General features: G+C 39.6%; 1 protein-coding gene across 7 annotated transcripts in view; it reads left to right on the top strand.

The window, feature by feature from the left end:
• The window catches only part of NALCN (sodium leak channel, non-selective), a 238,908-nt gene that overhangs the window by 108,881 nt on the left and 106,748 nt on the right, over nt 1-23,279 (top strand). For all 7 annotated transcript variants that reach the window (XM_065057850.1, XM_065057839.1, XM_065057844.1 and 4 more), the window contains 2 exons: nt 14,766-14,897; nt 21,716-21,883. In XM_065057850.1, the coding sequence (XP_064913922.1) occupies nt 14,766-14,897; nt 21,716-21,883 (300 nt within the window). The remainder of the gene's footprint in view (nt 1-14,765; nt 14,898-21,715; nt 21,884-23,279) is intronic.

Here is a 23,279-nt window from a genome sequence, read left to right as displayed (position 1 = left end):
TGAGCTTGCTGAAAATGACAATTACAAGTCACTTTTGAGTTTGTTTGTGGAACTGAAGAGTTATTGTGTTGTGTATTCAGTTTCCTAACTAAGTCTGAGTTGATGTTCAACTAAATTTGGAAAAGTGGGCTTCAAAATATCCAGAAGTCTTCAGTCTCCCGTGTCCTATGGCTCCAGCCTCTCCAAGAGATTTACAAAACAGGATTCCTGTGTGGTCCATTCCAAATCCAACCTCAATACCATGACCTTTTTAGAAAGCAGGGAAATAATTTTTGTGCTACTCCCTGTGAGAGGGAAGCAATTAAAGAAAATGTACAAATCTTTGACCTTAAAATCAACATATTTTCATTCTGAAATGCTACTGTATTGCATCCAAGCCAGATTAATTTGAGTTGTCTTTCTATATCCCTTTGGTTGGACAGCTCTACACTGCTGGCTCTGCCTTAGGGAAGGGAAAAGGGATATCACAGCTTGACTGCAGTAAAAATAATCTGTCTCTCTGGTGAAGTTGGAGAACAGATGATGAAAAAAAAGGGGAAGTGCACAGACAATCACTGCCTCTTGCCCTCCAAATTAATGGCAATCGAAGTCTCGGCTGAGCTCTGCTGTGCCCCTGCTCAAGACAACAGATCCTATAAGTTTTCAGCTGTTTCCTGTTTCAGATAGGAGGAAAAACTCCAATGATTCTCTTCTGCGTCTTTTGTTTGAATGGAAAGTGCTTTACTAGGAAGTAGATTTTGAGTCTGAAAGTGCAAAAAGTCTATTTTTTTTTTCCTTCTGATTATTCATCTGATCACTTCTTTAATGGAGCATTTGATTTATTTCAAAGTAGTCTCTGCTTTTATATGTAAATCACACATTTTAGAGTGTGGTAATTAAATTATACAAGGAAAATGCAAGGAAAAACTGTTCTAATCAAAAGGTGGAAATTCCATTAAAATGTTTTATATTTGTTTATATAGCAAAGTAACTAAAAACATTTTTTTCTAAAAATTAGTTTTTCCTTTATGTACCAATATGGGTATGTTCTTTACATTTCCCATCTCACAGCAGGCTATTTTTGGATGGCCAAAGCATTTTAGTGTGAAGTGAAATTTTTGTTGCCTCTTTCAGGCGCTCACAAGCGTAAAAGTGATAAAGACCAGAAGCAAAATCATTTTAAGGCAGGTACTTACTGCCAGTGTGGAGTATATTGTACACTGTGTTCCCAAGACAAGTACAGTACATGTGGTAACCAGGAAGATCAATGTACTCTGTTATGTAAGGTGTTGCAATCACAAACCAATAATCAATGCAAATGGCTGGTCCAACCAAGAAAAGATTTTCATTAATTCCAGGTAGAGTTGTTTTAATTGCCCAAAGCACACATTTGGCATTTTTTAGTTAGCAAGGGAAGTTACCAAAGAACTGAAGTATTCTACTACTTCTGATGCTGATCAAGTACTTCTGTATGTTTTAAACAGCTCAGCCATGCAAGAGCTGTGAAAAAGCACTGAAGTTTAGCTCAGCCTTCTAAAGAATTTCAACACGCATATGCTATATTAACTGTGGTACTAAGGTAAAATGCTGCAATAAGAACTGTGAGAAGGGAGGGGTCTCCAGTTGACTATAGAACTTTTCCATTATGGAGTTTTTTTCTTATGGTCTGTGTCTGGGAAATATAATAATAGTAAAAATAAACCCCACTAAAGAAAATGTTTCCATCCTTGAGGAACTGCTTTTTTAGACCCTAATTTCCCACGTTTTCATGCCATTGGGAAACATTGACATCAAAATATCTGAAGAGATAACTAAACGCTTCCACACATATACACACATATATTCTGATGTTTAAAAAGTTATTGAGAGGGACATATTTTTTGCTGTTTCCATGTCAGACAATCTTTGAAGCATTTGGTTTGTCCTTTCGCCATCATGTCTTCAAAATTGCTCTGTATGGTTTTTTTTTTTTGGCTGGTTGGTTTGGTTAGGGGATTTTTTTCTTTGTCTGTGTTTTAATTTCTTCTTATGCCAAATTGCTCTGTGTGGGGATTTTTTGGGTGTTTTTGCTGTTTGTCTCTTCATATGGTTTTTGGTTGGTTGAAGTTTTTTTGGGGGGGTTGTTTGTGTGTGTGTGTGTGTGGTTTTGTTTGTTTGTTTATTTGTTTCTTATGAGCTTAAAGGAACTAGAATATATGCCTTAAAGGCTTCCTAACAGCAGAATTTATACTTCCAGTTCTCCAAATCATTCTGAGCAGTGTCAGCTCTCTTCTGCCCTTTGTCACTTGAAAATATCAGCAACTCCCCCTACATAAGTTGCTTGTGGTACCTGATGCTGCTGTGAGGAGAGGAGTGTTAAAATATCCGGGATTAAATACCTTAGAAGGTAGTTTAAACGGTGAGATGGTGAAAAGGGAAGGGTGGGCAGCATATTCAACTCCTCTCTAGCTCATCTGTACCTATCTTGGTACGCTGGTAATGCTGTAGCCTAAAAAATAATCCCATGAATTCTGAAGGATTTTGTGATAATCGTAAGTACCACTTGAAGAGTGTGGTGCAATACTTATGTTACAGGCTATTGCCTTTTTATCTCATGAGCTACTCATTATAATAAGAGGAATGTTTTCCTTCATATTTATAAAACAGCTATTAAATTTACACTACTGCAATAACATAAAAATAGAAAAAACACATTTCTAGTGAACTGAGAAATAAAAGGCCAAACAAAAAAGAGAAACATTTAAAACGGCTGATTCACATCTGCTTAATAAATGACATTTCAAAACATGGTTTTTGAACTGAAATGTAAGTGAAAGAGTATTGAAGCAATATCAGGTAGCCATTCTAGGTGAGGTCTCCAAAGGCAGATAATTCAAGGAACAAGTGTTAATTGAGAGTTGTTGGAAGTGAGGCTTCTAGAGTTGTAAAATGTAAAAGTTATGGAAATTTTGAAGGTATGGAAAAAAATTACAGCGCAGGTAGGTTCCAGATTCCATCCCTCCTCACTCACATTCCCTGCAATTTAGGGGAAAGTTGAAGCACATGTAATAATTAATTACTTGTCAGAATTTTATGTTATTTGTTTCTGAAGGAGCGAGCAATACATTATGTACCACAGCTCAGCCATGGTACAGCTTTTGAATAATAGCAAACAGATTTATATTAGAGATTGAGCTGTCCTGCTGCACAGTAAGCACAACTTTATTATGTGTTTTCTTTTTGTGGTTAACATATTTTCAAAATAAAAATATATAAACATAGGAAATGCCAACATTATTGACATACATAAAATAGAAGATTGTGTCTAGAGGGCTCAGCAACAGTGTATAAATACAGACTACGTTATAATACAGATACTGATTCAGCTTGAGTTTCCAGAGAAACACCTAGAAAATACAGATTAAAAATGTCAAATACATCCATTATAAGCTGTCTAACAGAGCACAGCATCACATACCAGCTATGAATTTGTCCTGCCCTATGAGTGTGTATATATATGTACATGAATGTGTGTGCATATATATATATATAAAAAATATATTTATGTGTATATAGTGTGTTAATCCGTAATGTGACCAGTGGGAGTGTTTGGGTCTGTACCTCTTCCTGTACTTGAGATTATATGCATTTACCGCTTTGACTTTAGTTTAGAAATCTGGGTTGCTGCTTAGACATCAGTGACAATTTGCAATTCAGAGTATTTTTTATTGTGAGAGAAAACTTGTAGACTTTCTTTTTGAAATTACTGTGGTCCTAGGAAGCATACTAATCCACGTAGGAGAGGTGGGTCATTAATTACACTTTAGTGAAGTGCAGAGTCTACTTCATCCCTATGGCTTAGATGAAGTCACTAGCCTATTTAATTTCAGTTTTTATACAATAATTATTTTGCCTCATAGGATTTTTTGAATTGAACTGTGTTGCAATACTTAGGAAGAAGCGTTAAATCTGTATTTGTGTTATTTGTGTTCTATTTTACATTTCATAGTATGGAGCTTTAAGAAAATTACTGCTGAGGTTATGATATACTTACTAACAGTTCCAAAATCTGAGGGGAAGGTAACTATCGCTGTGCATTATTTTTACCATGAACAATTTAAGTAGTATTTTTAGATCTCTTTTATGTTGCAGCTGCTGCTCTCTATTTCTCTAAGTCAGACTGCAGACACTGAAAGGCCTCTTGCTTCCTCTCTGTCTTCTTCCAAAGAAAACGACATGTCATGTCTGTGCTTGCTGATTTATCAACTGGTGAGGAGGAGGAGCTTCATTTAGGTTCAAATAAGCCGTTATTTCCCATTTTTTTAGGGCAGAAGAGTCACTCTTTTTGACTGTTCTCGTAGAAGTTCGTGGGAGGAGAAAAGTAGCTGCTGTTAGTAAGAGATGTACAGGAGTGTCCTTGTACGACTGCTTCATTCTGTGATTGCAGGGTATGAATTAACGAGATGCAGCTAGTCTGAAGGAGGCACATGAGCCAGCATGTGCCCAGGTGGCCAGAAAGGCCAACAGCATCCTGCTGTGCATCAAGAAGAGTGTGGCCAGCAGCACTAGGGAAGTGATCATCCCCCTGTACTCCGCACTGGTGAGGCCGCACCTTGAATCCTGTGTTCAGTTTTGGGCTACTCACTACAGGAAAGACATTGAGGTGCTGGAGAGAGTGCAGAGAAGGGACACGAAGCTGGTGAAGGGCCTGGAGCACAAGTCTGATGAGGAGCAGCTGAGGGAACTGGGGCTGTTTAGCCTGGAGAAAAGGAGGCTGAGGGGAGACCTTATCACTGTCTGCAACTACCTGAAAGGAGGTTGTAGCATGGAGGGGGTTGGTCTCTTCTCCCAAGTAACAAGTGATAGGATGAGAGGAAATGGCCTCAAGCTGTGCCAAGCAAGGTTTAGATGATTAGATATTAGGAAAAAATTCTTCACGGAGGGGGTTGTGAAGCACTGGAACAGACTGCCCATGCAAGTGGTAGAGTCACCGTTGCTGGAGGTGTTTAAAAGATGTATAGATGAGGTTCTTAGGGACATGGTTTACTGCCAGAGTTAGGTTATGGTTGGACTCAGTGATCTTGAGGGACTCTTCCAACCAAAATGATTCTATGATTCTATATGCAACACTTATTCTTTAGCGCTATAGCAGAAATAGAGCTTTGGCTCTCAAATCTGGGATGTGAAGAAAAAAGTATCTAATTTCTGACAGAAACTGTTGCCTTTAAAGTTCTGTTACTCAGAATAGTCATACCTTGCAGTTTTTCATTTTTCCTCAGTAAGATGTCTGTCATTATTTCCATTAATTTACTTCCCAAGTGTGTATTTTCTCATTCTTCCTGTCTTATTGACTTTATTGTGTTCATTTGACCAGAATTTGTTTTGCCTTTTTAAGTAGTTTGTATTTTTAAATCAAAATTTGCTACTGAAAAGGGCAGTCTGGTATAGTATGACAGTTTCATTGATTGCTTGTATTTTCAAATATTACAGAGGCATTTGGAGTACTGGAAGATAGACCTTGGCAACTGATGATTTCTGTATGATTTTAGCCATAAATAATGAAAATGGCATTTGTTGCTTTAAAATATTATTATGATACCGTGAAAAGCAGAACCCTGCTTACTTATCAGAGCACGTACTTGCATGTCCCAAAATGTTGCCATTATTCACTAATAGTCCCATTTTCAACCTATTTTGAGGCTGCGTAGTAGGAGGCCCTGTAAAAGCACATGGTTTGGGTACTGTGCCTACCTTGAGTTTTACACACTAATCAGATGAGGCAGAAGGTGGAAAGAGAAGCACAATAAAGTTAAATGCATAGAATATTTTTCAAGCCAGGACAGATTACTGTCTATGCTGCTCTTTCTGCCAGGCCAGTGTTACCTCTGCTGCAGCCAGACAATATTTACAGAAAGGTTTCCAACTGCATATTCTAAAACATGCAAGAGTTGTGATGTTTTGCGGTTTGTATTTTTGGTTTTGGTTTGGTTTGGTTTGTTGTTTTTTCGTGGGGGGGTAGGTGTGCTTCCTTCAGTATGACCATAACTTCTGTATTATTTCCTGCAACTGTTAACAAAGGTTCTCTATGCTAAGGTGATCCCAAAGCAAGTAGAGTTTCCAAGGAGATTTTTTCAATGGGCTGTGGATCTTTAGTGTGTTTGCACTCACCTCTACTGTATCACTACCCTAAGAAATTCCTCTACTATCATAAAGAAAGTTAAAGCAAGGTTCTATAGCCTAAATTGGTGAAGTATAACCCTGTTCTCATTGCACTGGGATAGGCAGCTTCTACTGGAAAGCCAAGACTGCCTCCCTGTCATCTCCCAAGTTAATAACAGCTGAGCTGAGATGGCTGACTTGTTTTCTTTGCAGTATCTAAATGCCACCCCTTTCAGTGTCTTTTATTAAAAACTCACCCTTCACCCTGTTTCTGCAGTGAAGCTGCATTACTTGAATTTGCCCAGCAGCTGGAAGTTCCGCTCAAATGCAGTAGGTGATATCTCAGATTTACAATGTTTTTAATGTACCGCACATTTAACGGCATCTATGTAAGATATTAAAAAGCCTGTTCCCTTAAAATTTGTGGTTAATGCTTAGTAGTTTTCAGAAATGTTCAGATTGCAGAGCACAAGAATAATTTGCTAAATTCTCCTTACAAGCATATCTTTGTCAGGCAGTCATAAAGTAAGTTGAAAGCAAAATGGTTTATAGAAAATTAGTTACACAGCTTGTAAAATGCTCTACAATGTTCTGCAAACAAAAGGGAAAATTTCCTGCAATTTCACAATTTTGTACTTGCTCAGATGGCCATTAACCAACAAGATGAAAATCAAATTTATCCTATTCATGCTATGAATTATCTATGATGAGCAGTGTATAGAATGTGATTTTCTAAAGCTTCTTTCATAGTCAAGGTATCTTCAAGCACTTTGTAAAAAGAAAAAAAAGGACAAAATAAACACCACAAGTATACTAAACCTGTATAGGATTTAAAAAAATGCCCATTTCTTCAGGCCAAGATAGAATCTTTGCTCAGTGGCTCTTAGAAATCATGTTGCATAGAATCCTAAAAGTCCAGTTTTCTTTGCTATTTCTAGTCTTGTTCCAGTACCTTATAATAATTTCTGAAGGCATGTGATGTCTCCTGGTTTCAAGATCAACTCCAAATTTGCATAGAATCCTAAAAGTCCAGTTTTCTTTGCTATTTCTAGTCTTGTTCCAGTACCTTATAATAATTTCTGAAGGCATGTGATGTCTCCTGGTTTCAAGATCAACTCTAGCACCTTCAGTGACTGTTTCCTTTGTTACTTTCCTAGTGGTATGGATTCTATGCATACAACTTAAACTGGCTCTGTCGTATAAAATATATCATCCCTCTATATGTATTTAGAGGTTGTGATTCAAGCTCTGAAGAAATTGGGGGGGAAAAAAAAAGATAAATTACTCAAAATAAATATTCATTTCTCTGTTTGGCTTACTGTTTTCTGTGGGATTGTAATGAACTTCAGTCATGCCTTGTTAGCTCTTCTGACCAAGAGTTCTGTGTTGGGTGATACCCATATGACCCCAGCTAACGGGGCTTTAAGAAGTCTCCAGGTACCATAAGATGTGCAGTGCAGTTACAGAAGGTGCCACCACCACAATTCGTGCACTGAAATGAGCTGGGAGTTGTATTTGCCTTCACGCCACTGCAGGGGTATCATCTAGGCCGTGACAGGCCCATAGGTAAAAAAAATACTGGAGTAGCAAAAATGTAACCTTTTCAGTTGTGATAACTGTTTTAAATATCACCCAGCCCTGTTGTACACGTCTAAACAACTTTGACAAATGAAAATCTGTTCTAGCTACCAGAGAGGATGATCTTCCAGGAGGCATGTGTAGACATCAGTACAAATAACTACAGTGTCATTAGAGCAGTAGGTACAAAATTAACCATAATAATCACATAGCCAGTATAAAGTCTTTCAACAGGTATAGCTGGAAGCTTGGCTGGAATCTTTAGCAGGACCTGGCTTCTGTGGGCAAATAGCAAAAAGTAATGAAGAAGAAAAGGGAGTAAGCAGCTTGCCAGAGCCATCCTCAGGAGGAGATGCTGTTGTTTCATGAAGTGTTAAAGTATATCTAAAATATAAAGAGATAGAGATACAACTGTGTTTTTCCTGCAGTTGTGTGTTGATGAATACACAATTCGAGAGTGTCAAAATTAAGAAAAAAAATGCTAGTTACCCATATAGTGATTATCAAAGTCTTTTAGTTAAATGATGTTTACTGTTCATTAATTGGTTTGGTACTTTTGAGAACTACCCTGCCAGTTTGACAATTGTGCACTCTAAGCTTTTCACACACTAAACGGACAAAATACGCAGAGCTTTTCTGCATATCAAATCCTCACCATGCTCTGTACTAATAAGCTTGAGGACATTGTCAGTAAATTTTTATTCTTCAAGCCAATTTTTCCTTTTTTTTTTTTTTTCTCAGACCATCCCCAAGAGTGTTAAGTATTGTCAAATTCAGTCTGCACTTCTGTAGGTCTGAACTAAAGCCAGTGAGCCCTTTGAGGACACCTCTTTCAAGCGTTCACATGATAATTACCAATCTGGCCAGTTTTGAGCTAGTAATATCAGGGTAACGCAGCCCACGTGTTCTTTTATTATTGGCAAGTCAGTCAGACCCTAGAAGTTTGCAACACTTATAGACTTGAAACAAAAGTCCCATGTAAAAGATGGCGGCACAAGGAATAACCGGATGTACATATCAAGCCCCAAAAAGGGGTTTAGCATTAGGAAAACATAGTTCCATCTTCAGTTATTTTAGTTTGCTTAGTGAGTGCTTTCCTGAGCTGGGCTCTGTGTGGCTCAGGCTGGGTAAGGCGGCAGCTGCTGTGGATTTTCTCCTCAGCAGTGAGCTGGCAAAGGCCAGTTTATGTCACTCATCCTCCCTCTGCCGTGCAGGAAGGTGAAAGGATCATTAGGACAATGTACCCAAATCTGCTACTTCTGGAGGGACAGAAGACCGCGTTAGGCCGTGCATGAGATGAAGAGACCCAAGTGGGCTCCTCCTGTCCGCAATTCCAGTGTCATTGCTTACTTGGGCTTTTGGGTGAATCCAGGATATTACGTACATTTCTTCATTCAGAGCTCCTCAGCTGTAAAAAGCACACTCCGAATGTTAAATAGAAGAGCGGTATTTAAAAGTCTTTTCTGCTTTCATGAAATTCCCATTCATGCACAAAGCAAATCCCCAACTCCTTTGTTTGTTTCCCATACTGAAAGAACATGGATCATTAATGTTTTGTCTTGTATTGTTTTTCATGGCCGTTGCCTCTTCAATGTGCCATTCACATATTTCAGTGTCTTGGACACTGAGAATTGTCATCCTGCATGAAGCCAGATACCAGCATTAAAAATGATTCATAATAAACGTAAGAAATTCTTCACTTATGGTTGACTGATGGCAGCAACAGGGCATTTCACTTGAGATTGCTTCAACACAGCTAATCTTAAGTCCAGTTTAATATTAGACACAATTTTCCCATCTTGCAACTGGCTGCAAGCAACATCAGAATGTTTCTTTCATCTTATTCCTACACAGTGTAAGACACACACATCTGAGGGCTGAAAAAGGTCAGTAAATTAAACAAGAACAAAAACTGGCATTACTTCTCTTCTTTCAAGTTTGCATAGAGGATTTTCAATGCTTGGGTGCTCTGAAAAGAGCTATAATCCAAACGACACACTGCTGATCCAGTGATCCAAAATTATTTTCAAAGCTTGGGCAAGTGCTGTGGGCTAAATTCAGCTTTCTCTTAGACCTCGTTCCAAATACCGAAACGTGTAAAGAGGCAGTGAACTCTCACGGTCAAACATTACAGCAGAGGTGCAGTTGAGCTGTTTCGGGAGTACAAATCCAAATTAAAATTCTGTGATGCAGAAAGAACAAAGTAAGACAGATTAAAGTAGGGGGAAAGTTGGTCATCAGAGGTGTGTGGGCTGGAGCAGTGTGATTGATCTCCTGGGGATATTGCAGTCTGTCTCTGAGAGGCCAGCAGGAAAGCTGCTTGTCACATGTAGCGTTCATGACAAGTGAGCAGCTAGATCCTGACATGCAGCAGAAAAAACGAAGAAACGCAGATGCCAATCTGGCCCCTGCGAGCGGGCCAGTCCTGGGATTTAAAAGCAAGTGTTTTTGCTGTGCACCTGTGTTTGCTCAGATCCCTCCACCTTGCTGGCCCTGTGGGCTCCATGTCCTTCTGCCAGCAACTGGGTGCTTTGCACGCTGCCAGCTCCTCAGTGCCTTCGACAGCTGTTCCTGCCTTGCCATAGCCTGTGTCTGGCTTCTATCTTCTCTGAACTTCCTTCCTCAATATCTTGGTGTTGAATGGTATTATGCCAACGTAATACTCTCTGGTAACTAAATCATCTCTTTTCAGTTCAGTTGAGGTGGGAAGGTGACCTTTAGTAATTGACCAGAAGCTTTATTGAGTTTCACTGAAACATGCTATGATTAGGATATTATTTATGCTATTGTTATTTATTTTCCAGTATCAAATGAACCACTAAAAAAACTTTTTATGAATGTCCAAAGGTACAGACTGTGTGAGGAAGTATGTATGTATGTACATGTATGCCAAGGCAGTTTATGCATTTTTATTCTTCCTGTATTACCACTTTGCTTCTCTGTTGGTTTTTTGTGAAGGGAGAAAAAAGTGCATTTTACAGCCTCACCTACTAGTTTCTTTTAGCAAGTCCTTCCACAACTGAGGCAGAATACTTCATTACTATGCAGGAAATTTTGACACTATTGAAAATAAGGTGCAAAATATGCAGAGAGACTATCTGTTTAAAACTTGTGTGAAACAGAAATGTAACAGATACAATGCTACCTGTTTTGAATTACGCCACTGACAAAAATGCATGACTGATGCCAGCAGCCCTATCTTTAATTATTGTATCCTTATAGCTTGCCTTGGGGATTAAAAATAAAAGCAAGACCCCGTTTAGCCACTTTTGTTTTGGAGACTTCACTATGCTTTAGGCATTGTCATTAACCCAGGCTTGTTCTATAAATTCCTGACAGTCAGGCTTTGTCTTCTAAGCTCCCCTCTCTAGATTGGAATACAAAAACATGTTCTACCACCAGGAAGGCAGCTGGTGTGAGCAGGGTTGAGCTGTCTTCTCTCTGCAGTGCTATCGGTGATTTGCAGAAATCTGTATGTTAAGAGAAAAGAGGCAGTCCTGTTAGCTGAATGCATGTAAATATGTGCTTAGTCTCCACTCAGCTTCAATTTAAGCAAACTCAGTTCAAGAGGGACGGGGAACTGCTTGAGAGAGTCCAGCAAAGAGCCACAAAGATGTTTAAGGCAGTGGAGCATCTCCCTTATGAAGAAAGGCTGAGGGAGCTGGGTCTCTTTAATTTGGAGAAGAGGAGGCTGAGTGGTGACCTCATTAATGTTTATAAATATGTAAAGGGTGAGTGTCACGAGGATGGAGCCAGGCTCTTCTCGGTGACAAACAATGGTAAGACAAGGGGCAACGGTTACAAGCTGGAACACAGGAGGTTCCACTTAAATTTGAGAAGAAACTTCTTCTCAGTGAGGGTGCCAGAGCACTGGAACAGGCTGCCCAGGGGAGTTGTGGAGTCTCCTTCTCTGGAGACACTCCCAACCTGCCTGGACACGTTCCTGTGTAACCTCACCTAGGTGTTCCTGCTCCAGCAGGGGGATTGGACTAGATGATCTTTCGAGGTCCCTTCTGATCCCTAACATTCTGTGATTCTGTGAAACTACATTAAAACAAGGGAATTAAACGGGATGAATTCTCCTGTAGTAAGGAACAAGTCTTTGCTTGAAGTCTGGAAAAGTGCTAGTCTTTGCAGCCTCCCATGCCTAACATTTTGTGTTCTAAATTGATCACACACACACACACACACACAAAACAAAAGTAACGTGAAAAGTCGCTTCGTTAAGACTGTGAGCTCTGGGCAGGGTTAGATATAAAATGTTTAACATAAAATGTTAATGTTTAAACATAAAATGTGGACAATGCTTTATCAGCATAACAACCTCAGCTCACTAAAATGACTAAAAAGACTGAAATTTTACAACTGTATGTATGAATCTTCTAACAAGTTAACATCTTTAAAAACGTAAAAATTTGTGTTACTTAATTTTTGTATTCTTCTATAATGTCTTCACATTCACAGGCCCTGGTTCTCCTGGGGCAATTTAATATCTGCTACAAGGGCAACACAGCAAGGAAACAGTCCAGATTTTTTGATTGCAGTGATGATAACTTCCTAACATATGTAAGCTGATGAGGGCAGGTATTCTGGCTAGACCTCATACTTGCAAGTAAAGAGGAACACATCAGGTTGTGAGTTTCAGGGGCAGTCTTGGTTGCAATGACCATGAAAATGTGGAGTTCAGGATCCTACCAGGAGGGAACAAAGCCAGAAGACAGGGTTATATCCGTGGTGTTCAGGAGAGTAGACTTTTTCGTGCTCAGGGATCTGCTTGGAATAATCCCACAAGATACAGTCCTAGAGATAAGAGGCTCTAGAGCAGGGGTGTCAACATCATTTTCACCGGGGGGCCACATCAGCCTCGCAGTTGCCTTCAAAGGCCCAAATGTAATTTTAGGACTGTATAAATGTAGGAGTAGTTTCATTTGGTCTGGAGGAACTGATTGGTTTTCAAGGATCTCCTCCAAGCTAAAAGATGGTCCCCTTCCAAGTAGAAAATATCAAGCAAATGTGGCAGGAGGCCCATATGAGAAGAACACATAGCACAGGACAAAACCCAGCAAAAAAACGAAATGTACAAGAGTTGGAATCAGAGCCCAGTAGCCCAGGAGGAATACAAAATGTGTGTCTGAGACTGGAGGGATAGGGTTAGGAAAGCCAAAGCCCACATGGAGTTGAATCTGCCAGGGGGCGTGGATGGCAACAAGAGGGTCTTCTACAGATTTAAGAGCAGCAAAAGGAAGATTAGGAAAAATCTCAGGCTGCTGCTGAATGGTTTAGGGGACCTGGTGACATGGAAGTGGTTGAAGTATTTAATACCTTTTTAACCTCTGTCTTGATGAGTAAGACTGACCTTCAGGAATCCCAATGCCTTGAGACTGGTGAGAAAGTCTAGAGCCAAGATGACTTACTCTTGGTGGAAGAGGATTGGGTTAAGAAACTTTTAAACAAACTAGACATACAGATGTCTATGGAATCTGATGGGATGCAGCTATGATTGCTAGGAGAGCTGGCCAATGTTATTACAAGGCCATCCTTGATTCATCAACACTCTTTAATGATCTAGATGATGGCACAGACTACACCTTCAACAAGTTTGCAAAGTATAGAAAACTGGGAGGAATTACTAATACACTAGATGGTTGTCCTGCTATTCAGAAGGACCTTGATAGGCTGGGGAACTGACCACGCAGGAACCTCATGATATTCAACAAAGGGGAAAGCAAAGTCCTACACTGAAAAATAAATACTTGCATGCAGCAGTGCAGGTTTGGCACCAACAAGCTGTAGTTTAGCAGAAAAGGTCTTGGGGGTCCTGGTGGACAACAAGTTGAACGTCAGTGCTCTTAAGGCAAAGGCCAACGATTCTCCGGGCAGAATTAGGAAGAGCATTGCCAGCATATGTTGTAATAGGTGGAATAGGTTGCACAGGCAGGTCGTACAGTCTTCATCTGTCGAGGTGTTCAAATGCTGGCTGGATACAGTGCTGGAACACCTGCTCTAATTGACTCTGATTGAGCAGGCAGGGGTAGACTAGATAATCTCAAGAGGTCCCTTCCAACCTAAATAATTATGTAATTCTGTGAATATAAACTAAGACAGGCACATAAAGTCTTTAGGAAGAAGTTGAGAAGAGGAAGCGTTCTTCTAAATTCTGGGGTTTATTTTTCCTGAAATTGTATCATGTGCTTTTACATATAAACTCAGGAGCAAATAGAAATGGCCTTTTCGAGTGTGAACACAAATTTGCACACAAACTTAAGGAACCATAAAGGCACATATCTTACTTATGTTGGGTTTGAAGATAAGCGTTAAAGACATAAACTCTATTACTTGTGAAAGACTGTAAAATACAGACATTAGTGAACATTCATTCAAAGATGGTTTAGTGTAAAATAACACCACATTCTGCCTGTTTGACTCTGGCTTCTTCTGGCAGAGCTGTGATGGCCCCAGTGCTGCTTGCCTCTATTTCCCTTCCTGCTCGTGAGATTGCAGCAGCAGTGCCATAAAGCATTAAGTGCACAGATATGTGAATTGCCTGTGAAGTACTTGACGGTTCATTTGCCCAGATGTACATATCTACTATATGTAGATATGTTTTATACTTTCAGGCAATAGTTTGACATCAGATGAATCCCATATTACTTGTCTTTCTATAGCAAAAGCAGTGCATAAGATAGAATTGATGTTACTTTTTCCTGGACACTAAGTCATAAAGATCTGCATGAATAAATCATAATGAAGGAGGCAACTGAATAGTATACAAGTTTATGCTTGAAAAACATACTAAAGCAATGGAAATCATATTAAATGATAAACCTTCAGTAAGAGGTCAATTGGCAAATAAAAAACTGAAAATTAAAAAAAAAAAAAAACATATACAAACATGCAAATCAATTGAAACATTTTAGAATATATTTTAAAGTGTGATAAATTAGAATAATGTAAAGAAGTTTTATAGAAACATACTATTATAGCTGATTATGTTTTGACAGTGTGATAAAACTTTAGAATGCATGTCGTTTGACTCATGTTGATGATAAAACTTTATCTTTCTTTTGCAGAAAATGATGAGGTCATCCGTGTTTCATATGTTCATACTAAGCATGGTGGCTGTAGATGTGATTGTTGCTGCTAGTAACTACTACAAAGGAGAAAATTTCAAGAGACAATATGATGAATTTTACCTAGCTGAGGTGAGTATGCTGAAATGACTATATGGATATTTTTCAAGATAAGCTGAAGTAGAAAATGTGAATGTAAAGCACATTTTAGCATGTAATTTTTTTATTCCCTTAAGCATTCAGAGAATTCTTTGCTAGCTTGTTCAAGTTCCTCTGTCTGACAATGGTTGACAGCCCTATCTCACAACCTTTTGAAAGGTAATTTCCTCAAACAAAATGTCAGGGGTAATGAGCTTTAGCTTAAGTATAACATCTACAGGCAATGCATGGCTGCTGAGTTGCTATCTTTCTCTAGCAGGAGTGTAACATCCAGAAAATTCAACTTAAAAAAAATGACAAAACACAGTCTTTAAAGAATATAGTACTTGTTCCTAAATCATCTTTATTCAACATATACCTAACTGCAAGAAGGCCCTTAAGCATAACCAAAATAGTGTTGCAAATAGCCTGGCTTCAGTAACCTTAAGAGCACACTGCAAAAAAACACATTTATTAAGTCATGAATATGGTGAAGGAGGAGGCTGTGCTCCTGAACCAGTGACGTGGAGGTGAAAAGTTTATTTGTAAATGACATTCTGACATGGAGCCTGCTTGAGTCATTAGCTGGTCAAGGATTTTACTGTAGAGCATGCACTGGACATCCTAGAATCTTGCCTACATGTCTTCTTAGTACTATCTAATTCAGTTAAAAACAATCAATAAAACCTTGAAGTCTTTGGTACTAATGTACAGGCACAGCTGCAAATAGATACTTGTTTTTCCTTAGTGAAATCGGTACTGTAGCATTCTTTATTAAAAATACTTTTTTCCATGGGCATTCTGAATTGTCTCGTCATTTGCGTATAAAGCCACTAGTGCTGAAGTACATGGAGATCAGGTCTCTGAAAGCGTTGATCATGATTGCCTGGATTGGGCACATGTCCAGCTTTACAGTTAACTGCAGTTTCCCTGGCTTTGTTTGGTACACCATCCTCCTTTGGAGCCAGAGGGAACATCCTTAGGGTAGAGCACATGGTAGCAGTATATTCCTTGTGACTCCTCTGCTGTTGCTATTGCCTTTTTGGCAGCCAATTTTGGCAATACCAGTGACGGAGGAGTCACAAGTCAAAAGTTCAATGATTTGTACTCTTTGGGTTTTAAATGTTTAGATACATTTGAGAGTCAGGCTCAAGGGCCCAACTTTAACCTCTTTATAACATTATGGTGCTATATCAATCTCCATTTTTTAAGGGAAGTTGAGTTGATACCCATTTCTAAATTTATCTTAGATTTAGAATTTGTATCTGATCTCTTAAAATCTTATGAAGCTGAGACTTCACCAGTTCTGGGACAAAAGTCAAAGAAAAGTTAAAGGTAGCACCAGAATCCAAACTCACAAAAAAAGAGCAAGCTGTAGACAACAGTGCTGTGTCATGCTCTGTTGTCTCTCGTGCCCCTGGAAATGGCTGTGGTTTGTATGAACATTGAATAAATGTTGGCCCAGCCAACAAGCACACAGTAACTGTGATCTGTGTTATCTTTATTTTATCTGGAGTTCTGAGCATATTTGAAAAGCAAAAGGAATAGGAAAGAGGATGATCCTGGGAATAAGACATCAGAACGAAACCAACAAATGCTGGATGCTCTTATGACACCTTCCACGGCTTTGAGGATAGAAGTGAGGACAGGGAGACACATTTTAATCTCTGTCCTGGTTTAATCCCATCCGGCAGCTCAGCCCCACACAGCTGCTCACTCATTCACACTCAGTGAGATGGAGAGAGAATCAACAGGGTAAAAGTAAGACAACTCATGGGTCAAGAGAAAGTTTAATAAGAAAAGCCAAAGCTGTGCACACAAACAAAGCAAAACAAGTCATTAATTCACCAGTTCCCATGGATAGACAGGTGTTCAGCCATCCCCTGGAAAGCCAGGCTCCATCACATGGAACAGTTACTTAGGAAGACAAACACCATAATTCTGAACATCCTCCTTTCCTTCTTCATCCCCCCAGCTTTTGATTGCTGAGCATGATGTCATATGGCATGGAATATCCCTTTGGTTAGTTGGGATCAGCTGTCCTGGCTCTATCCCCTCCAAACTTCTTGTTCACCCCCAGCCTGCTCACTGGTGGGGTGGTGTGAGAAGCAGAAGACCTTGATGCTGTGTAAGAACTGCTCACAACAGCTCAAACATCCCTTTGTTATCAACACTGTTCCATCACAAACCCAAAACGCAGCCCCATACAAAATACAATGAAGAAAATTAACTCTATCCCAGCCAAAACCAGTACAATATGCTAGGCAAGAATCAAATAATTAAGTCACCATTAGAGCCTGAAATTGTGAACTTTTTGTGGTAAGCATTTTTGCTTTATGGCCAGGATACAGCAAGTAACAAAATAACATTAATTCTATTTATATTCAAAATAGGAAACACTGCATGTGCTGTTTCTATTTAGGCACTGAATATATAGCCTAATTATGCTTTTATTAATCAGTGCTGGAAACATTCCATTCAACATCTATTTCAAAAGTAGGGTTTGTTCATCTGGGGTTTTTTCCAGCAGAAATACTTGCAAGGGTTTAATAATTCAAGATCAGTATGTCATGTAGACCAGTGTGTTGTAATTCTGTCCTGTAGGCAATGGTCAGTTTTCTTTAAAGATACACTTCACTGTAACTGCATCTTAGGTTACTGATTTATTAGTGGGGAGGTTGCCAGAAAACTCATTTGTTTATATTGTACATGTTTGCATTTTTAAGTACTTAAGGTAAATTAGTCTGCAATAGAGAAAGGTATTTTGTTTATTTGTAAGGCATACTCTTGATGTCCATTTGTTGGTTTTAGTTTGGGTTTTTGTTTTGTTTTGTTTTGTTTTACTTGTGATGCCTTTACCAGAGACATTATAAAAATCAAACAAGCAAACCCCTAGTATCTTATAGAAGGATGTATAAAATACAGTAGCAGAAGAGTAAAACAAATCCTGGGAGAGAGTAGAAATTGATAAGGTGGTGTCATTTCCTACTTGGTGGTTGTGAAAGTTCTTCTTTGCAGCACAGGGCATACAAAGAAATTGTTTTTAAGAGCCTTGAAGAGGCTGAATACTCAAACAATGCAGGTTATTCCACAGTGGCTGGTTTGTTACCTTAGTGAGGGAGAGTGGTTGCAGCAGGACACACTGCTGTTGCTCTGTATTTTCCAATAGACTAGGCTGCAGAAAGCTTTCCCTTCAGAGGGAGCTTACCTGAGCAGCCAACAGCAATGGGGATTCCATTTGCTAAAGGAAATAGCCAGACAGATTACAGCAAGCAGATCTGGCTTTCTGATTCATTTTCCAGAAGTCACCTTGGAAGCTGCTGTCCTTAGGAGCAGACATGATCTAATAAAACAGATCACTCAATCCCTTCTGTGGACCACATGCAGTAGTGGCCTAGAACTGTAGAAATACCTTAAATTCAGTAGACAAATCTAAGTGAAGTTACTGAGATACCCAGTACCAAGAAAAAAACACACTATTTTCTTTGCTAGAAAGAGAAGACAGACTCAAGAGAAAAGGAGGAAAACATTAGACAAAAAGATAGAAGATAGAAGTGAACTTTGAACCCAGATCCCATTGGTCACACAATTTTGTATACCCAGTAGTAAATACAAGGTTCTGACAAGCATTTCAACTTGTATACGTCAGCCTTACAGATGAAGCAAAACCAGACTTTTAACAGAGTGACTAAAAACCTCAGTGCAGTGTCTGAGAACCTGAAAAGAGCAGAGCTTCAAATTCAATTTGGTAATTGTTGTTGAGGATGTTGACTTTACTTGCTCAATACTTGGAACAGTGATAGGTGTTTGTTTCTATATGCAACCGCCACACTGTCTTCCATTAAAAGAAGCTATTAAAAGAAGGCTCCAGGGAGACTTTATTGGGGCCTTCCAGTATTTCAAAGGGGCCTATAAGAAAGATGGGGACAGACTTTTTAGGAGGGCCTGTTGTGACAGGACAAGGCATAATGGTTTTAAACTAAAGGAGGAGAGATTCAGGCTAGACATAAGGAAGAAATTTTTTACAATGAGGGTGGTGAAACACTGTCCCAGGTTGCCCAGAGAGGTGGTAGATGCCCTATCCCTGTAGACATTTCAGGCCAGGCTGGACGGCGCTCTGAGCAACCTGATCTAGTTGGAAATGCCCCTGCGCATTGCAGGGGTGTTGGACTAGATGACCTTTGAAGGTCCCTTCCAAGCCAAACTATTCTATTATTCCAAAAGATGTTACAGAGTAGATGTCTTAATGAGGAGGTGTGAGATGCCTACAAGTACTGCTTTATAGCATCTGTAAAACCAGAGTTCAAAACCAGGTGCTCCTACACACACTTCCTCCTCAGTTCTTTTGGCAGTCTGTCCCCTTGCATGGCTGCCTTTCTGTAGCCTTTGCCCTGTCCTGGCTGAAGGAAGAATTGAGTGCTGTGTCAAATCTGGTAACAAGGGAAATGCTGGAGGTCTGTTCCCTTAGTCCCACTGATCCTGCTCAGAAGAATTCTTGTCTTTCCCAACAGCTTGATAACCTCCCAAGTAAGCCACAGTTACAAAGGAATCTAGCTGGATCTGTCACTGTTGGATGTTGACTCATACTGAGCTCTGCCTCTGCCAAAAATGTTGAGGGGCTACTGGTATAAGTTAATGTTGTTGATGGCAACATTGACACCATGAAGCTTCTAGGTGATGGAATGGGAGTTAGCCCTCAGAGAAGCAGCCTGTTTGTGGTGTCTCCTCTTTTGAACCCCCCAAGCAAAATGGGCAACCTGGTGCAGGGTGGCTGCTTGAGTGGCACACCTGCTTTTTCTCTGTGAGTCTGTTCTGGCTTCTCATGTGAATTTGCCTTTCCTCTGTCTCTACAGAAATTAAAGGAGTGATTTCAGTTGTTTTGGTTTTTTTTAAAGTCTATAAAATTTTATTACATTTCACACCTAACAAAAGTTCTAGTCAGATATTTTGAATCTTCTGTAATTAATTACAAGGAAGGAAAAAAATACAAGCTCTGTCAGCAGGAAGACAGGTGGATAAATGCAATCAGATGTTATGCAGACCATTTGATACATTTTTAAGTACTAGTGGTTTGAATTCGTTTGACAAGCATGTAAAATGCAAATGATCCCGCCCACACATTTTTAGAATAAATTAAAATACACTTAACATCATATTTGTTAGTCTTGTCCTAATAGGAAGCCTATGTGCTCTGAAGTACGTGTGTGTGTATTTAAATGGTATTTTCCTATACAGGGATATTTTCTTCAAATGTGGCTCATTGTTCTCTTTGAGCTACTAGAACAAGGGCTGAAAAAACTGGCCAGATACATTGAAGAATACGAGCATGAAAGAGTCCCTACATTGTGTACATGGATCTTTGTATGCCTGAAATCACACGAGTATTTTTAGTAGTATTTCTTTCCTAATGTAAATAATTTTTTTGAGTGCTCTGAAGCATTTCACCTTGATTTAATCATTCAGAGGACATTTGAAGCCTGATAACTGATTTACATGCCTTGAGGAAACCATATAATAGAGGTGGTAGCACTGCTCATACTCAGCTGTGTGGACTAGGGGAATAAACATAGGGCATAAACTTCAGCAGTTAATTTCCATCTCCACTCCTGCTTTTGGCCATCCTGTATACACCAAACATGTGACATTTCATTTAGCCATCACACAAAACCCCTCTTTCATGTTGATAAATTTATTTTTGAGGGACTAGAGAGTTTAAATTTTAGATAATGTAAGTACTTAAGGCAGCATCCCAGAGATTCAGGGTTAAAATCTAATTCTCTATTATCCCTTGCCAAGTCCGGTAAACATTATGGCCCACCATCAATTAACCTCTCCATCTTAAAAGATGAATAATGCTTTCACTCAAAGGAGGTTTGACCTGTATTTTGTTAATGTTCACACATAACTTTGAAAGTATTCGTTGTATAGAGATGCCACCTAATGTTATTACAGCGTCTCTTTTGAGCCTCAGAGTGTGTGAAGGGTCAGAGAGGAAGATTGCTAAGTCAAGGAGAAACTTTTCCATTGGGTTTCCTGGTTGCTGGGAAGTGAGGGAGTATCTGAGCGTATATACAGTGGTAAATTAGGAAGATGGGTGAGGAAGAAGTGTGTCTAGCCAGAATTTTCAGTAGTGAGAGAAGAGAGGGAAAATAAATGTTGAAGATGTAAACCTGTGTAAAATTGTCTCCCTTTTTTCAAGCTGAACATCCTACATTTTAGTGTCTAAATGTTACAGGAGAGGCCTCTGAAGGAATCCCACAGTCATCCAGTGTCTACAAGTAGTTTTCTTCCCCTATAACTTCCCACTTTTCTATCTTTGTTTTACTGGGATGTTTACTTTAGCTGTTTTACTAGGGATGTTTTAGAAAATTGAAGTAGCAGTTTTTAAATGACATCTTTAAATTTTGCTCTGTTCCTTATATCTCTTAAAATTCTTCAGACAGCTCATACGTGTTGCTTCACATTTTGAAAAAAAATATCTCATCAGTTTTTTACCTTTTCATCTGTATACATAAAGTGAAAGGTCAACTGAATGGATTTATTATTTCATGCCTTCCAAATTGTGGAATCTACTTGTCTGTGTTGAAACTTCAGAAAATTTCCTAAAGTGTACATTTTAAGGAAGAATATGAGCCAATAAGAGAAATTTTATTGTTTATTGTTTATTCTGTAGAGTATGAGTGTTTTTGTTAATTATCATGGAGATCTTTGTTTTTGACATACAAAACCTTGATAGGTGTCATGACATAGAAACTTGTTAATTTAAATAAAAGTTTTTGAAAATATCTTTCTTGTTTTATGTATTTTTCTAGGTTGCTTTTACAGTTCTATTTGATTTAGAAGCTCTCCTGAAGATCTGGTGTTTGGGTTTCACAGGATACATCAGCTCATCTCTTCACAAGTTTGAGTCGCTGCTTGTAGTTGGAACCACTCTTCATATTTATCCAGACCTCTATCACTCTCAGTTTACATATTTTCAGGTATGATCAGCTACTTTTATGTTTTACCCTGTAAACCAATTAAAAACATTACCCATCAACATTTCGCTCTCATTTACTTCCCTTCTCAGACTACTGATGTTCTCATGACGTTGACTCATTTTGAGAATACAAAAAATATAACAAATGTGTTTGTTCTTAACTATCTTTATTGGGTGGATTTATAGAATCAGGATTCTTCCTTATTTTGCTGTGAAGTCCTTTCTGTTTTCAGCAACTTTTATTTCTTATCTGAACTACTCTGTTCAGTAGGTTTTAGATTAGTTTATTATGGGTTCACCAAAGGGAAATGATGCTCGGCCAACCTGCTAGCATTCTATGGTGGGCAGATGAGGGGAGAGCAGTGGATGTTGTCTACTTTAACTTCAGCAAGGCTTTTTGACACAGTCTCTCACAACCTCCTCATAGGCAAGCTCAGGAAGTGCGGGCTGGATGAATGCACAGTGAGATGGATTATGAACTGGCTGGATGGGAGAGCTCAGAGAATTGTGATCAATGGTGTAGAGTCTAGTTGGAGACCTGTAGTTAGTGGCATTCCCCAGGGGTCAGTGTTAGGTCCAGTCCTGTTCAGTGACCTGGATGAGGAGACTGAGGAGGAAGGGCTGACACACCAGAAGGCTGTGCTGCCATTCAGCAAGACCTGGACAGGCTGGAGGACTGGGGAGGGAAGAACCTGATGAAGTTCAATAAGCACAAGTGAAGGATTTTGCACCTGGGGAGGAATAACCCCAGGCACCAGTACAGGTAAGGGAAAGCAGCACTGCAGAGAAGGACCTGGGAGTTCTGGTCAACAACAGGTTGACCATGAGTCAACAGTGTGCCCTTGTGGCCAAGAAGGCAAATGATATCCTGGGGTGCATTAAGAAGAGTGTGACCAGCAGATGGAGGCAGGTTCTCCTCCCTCTCTGCTCTGCCCTGGTGAGGCCGCATCTGGAGAACTCCATCCAGTTCTGGGTCCCCAGTTTAAGAAAGATAAGGAATTACTGGAGGGAGTCCAGCGGTGGGCTACAAAGATGATTAGGAGCCTAGAGCACCTTTCCTATGAAGACAGACTGAGAGAGCTGGATCTGTTCAGCCTGGAGAAGGCTGAGAGAGGATCTCATCAATGTTTATAAATATCTCAAGGGTGGGTGTCAAGAGGATAGGACCAGACTCCTTTCAGTGGTGCCTAACAATAGGATGAGGGGCAATGGGCACAGACTGAAACACAGGAGGTTCCATCTAAACATGAGGAGAAACTACTTTGAGGGTGCCAGAGCACTGGAACAGGCTGCCCAGTGAGGCTGTGGAGTCTCCACTGGAGACATTCAAGACCTACCTGGACACATTCCTTTGCGATCTGCTCTGGGTGAACCTGCTTTAGCAGGGGGGTTGGACT

The sequence above is a fragment of the Columba livia genome, chromosome 1, assembly GCF_036013475.1.
Source record: "Columba livia isolate bColLiv1 breed racing homer chromosome 1, bColLiv1.pat.W.v2, whole genome shotgun sequence".
Classification (NCBI taxonomy): domain Eukaryota; kingdom Metazoa; phylum Chordata; class Aves; order Columbiformes; family Columbidae; genus Columba; species Columba livia.
This window is presented reverse-complemented; position numbering and strand designations above follow the sequence as displayed.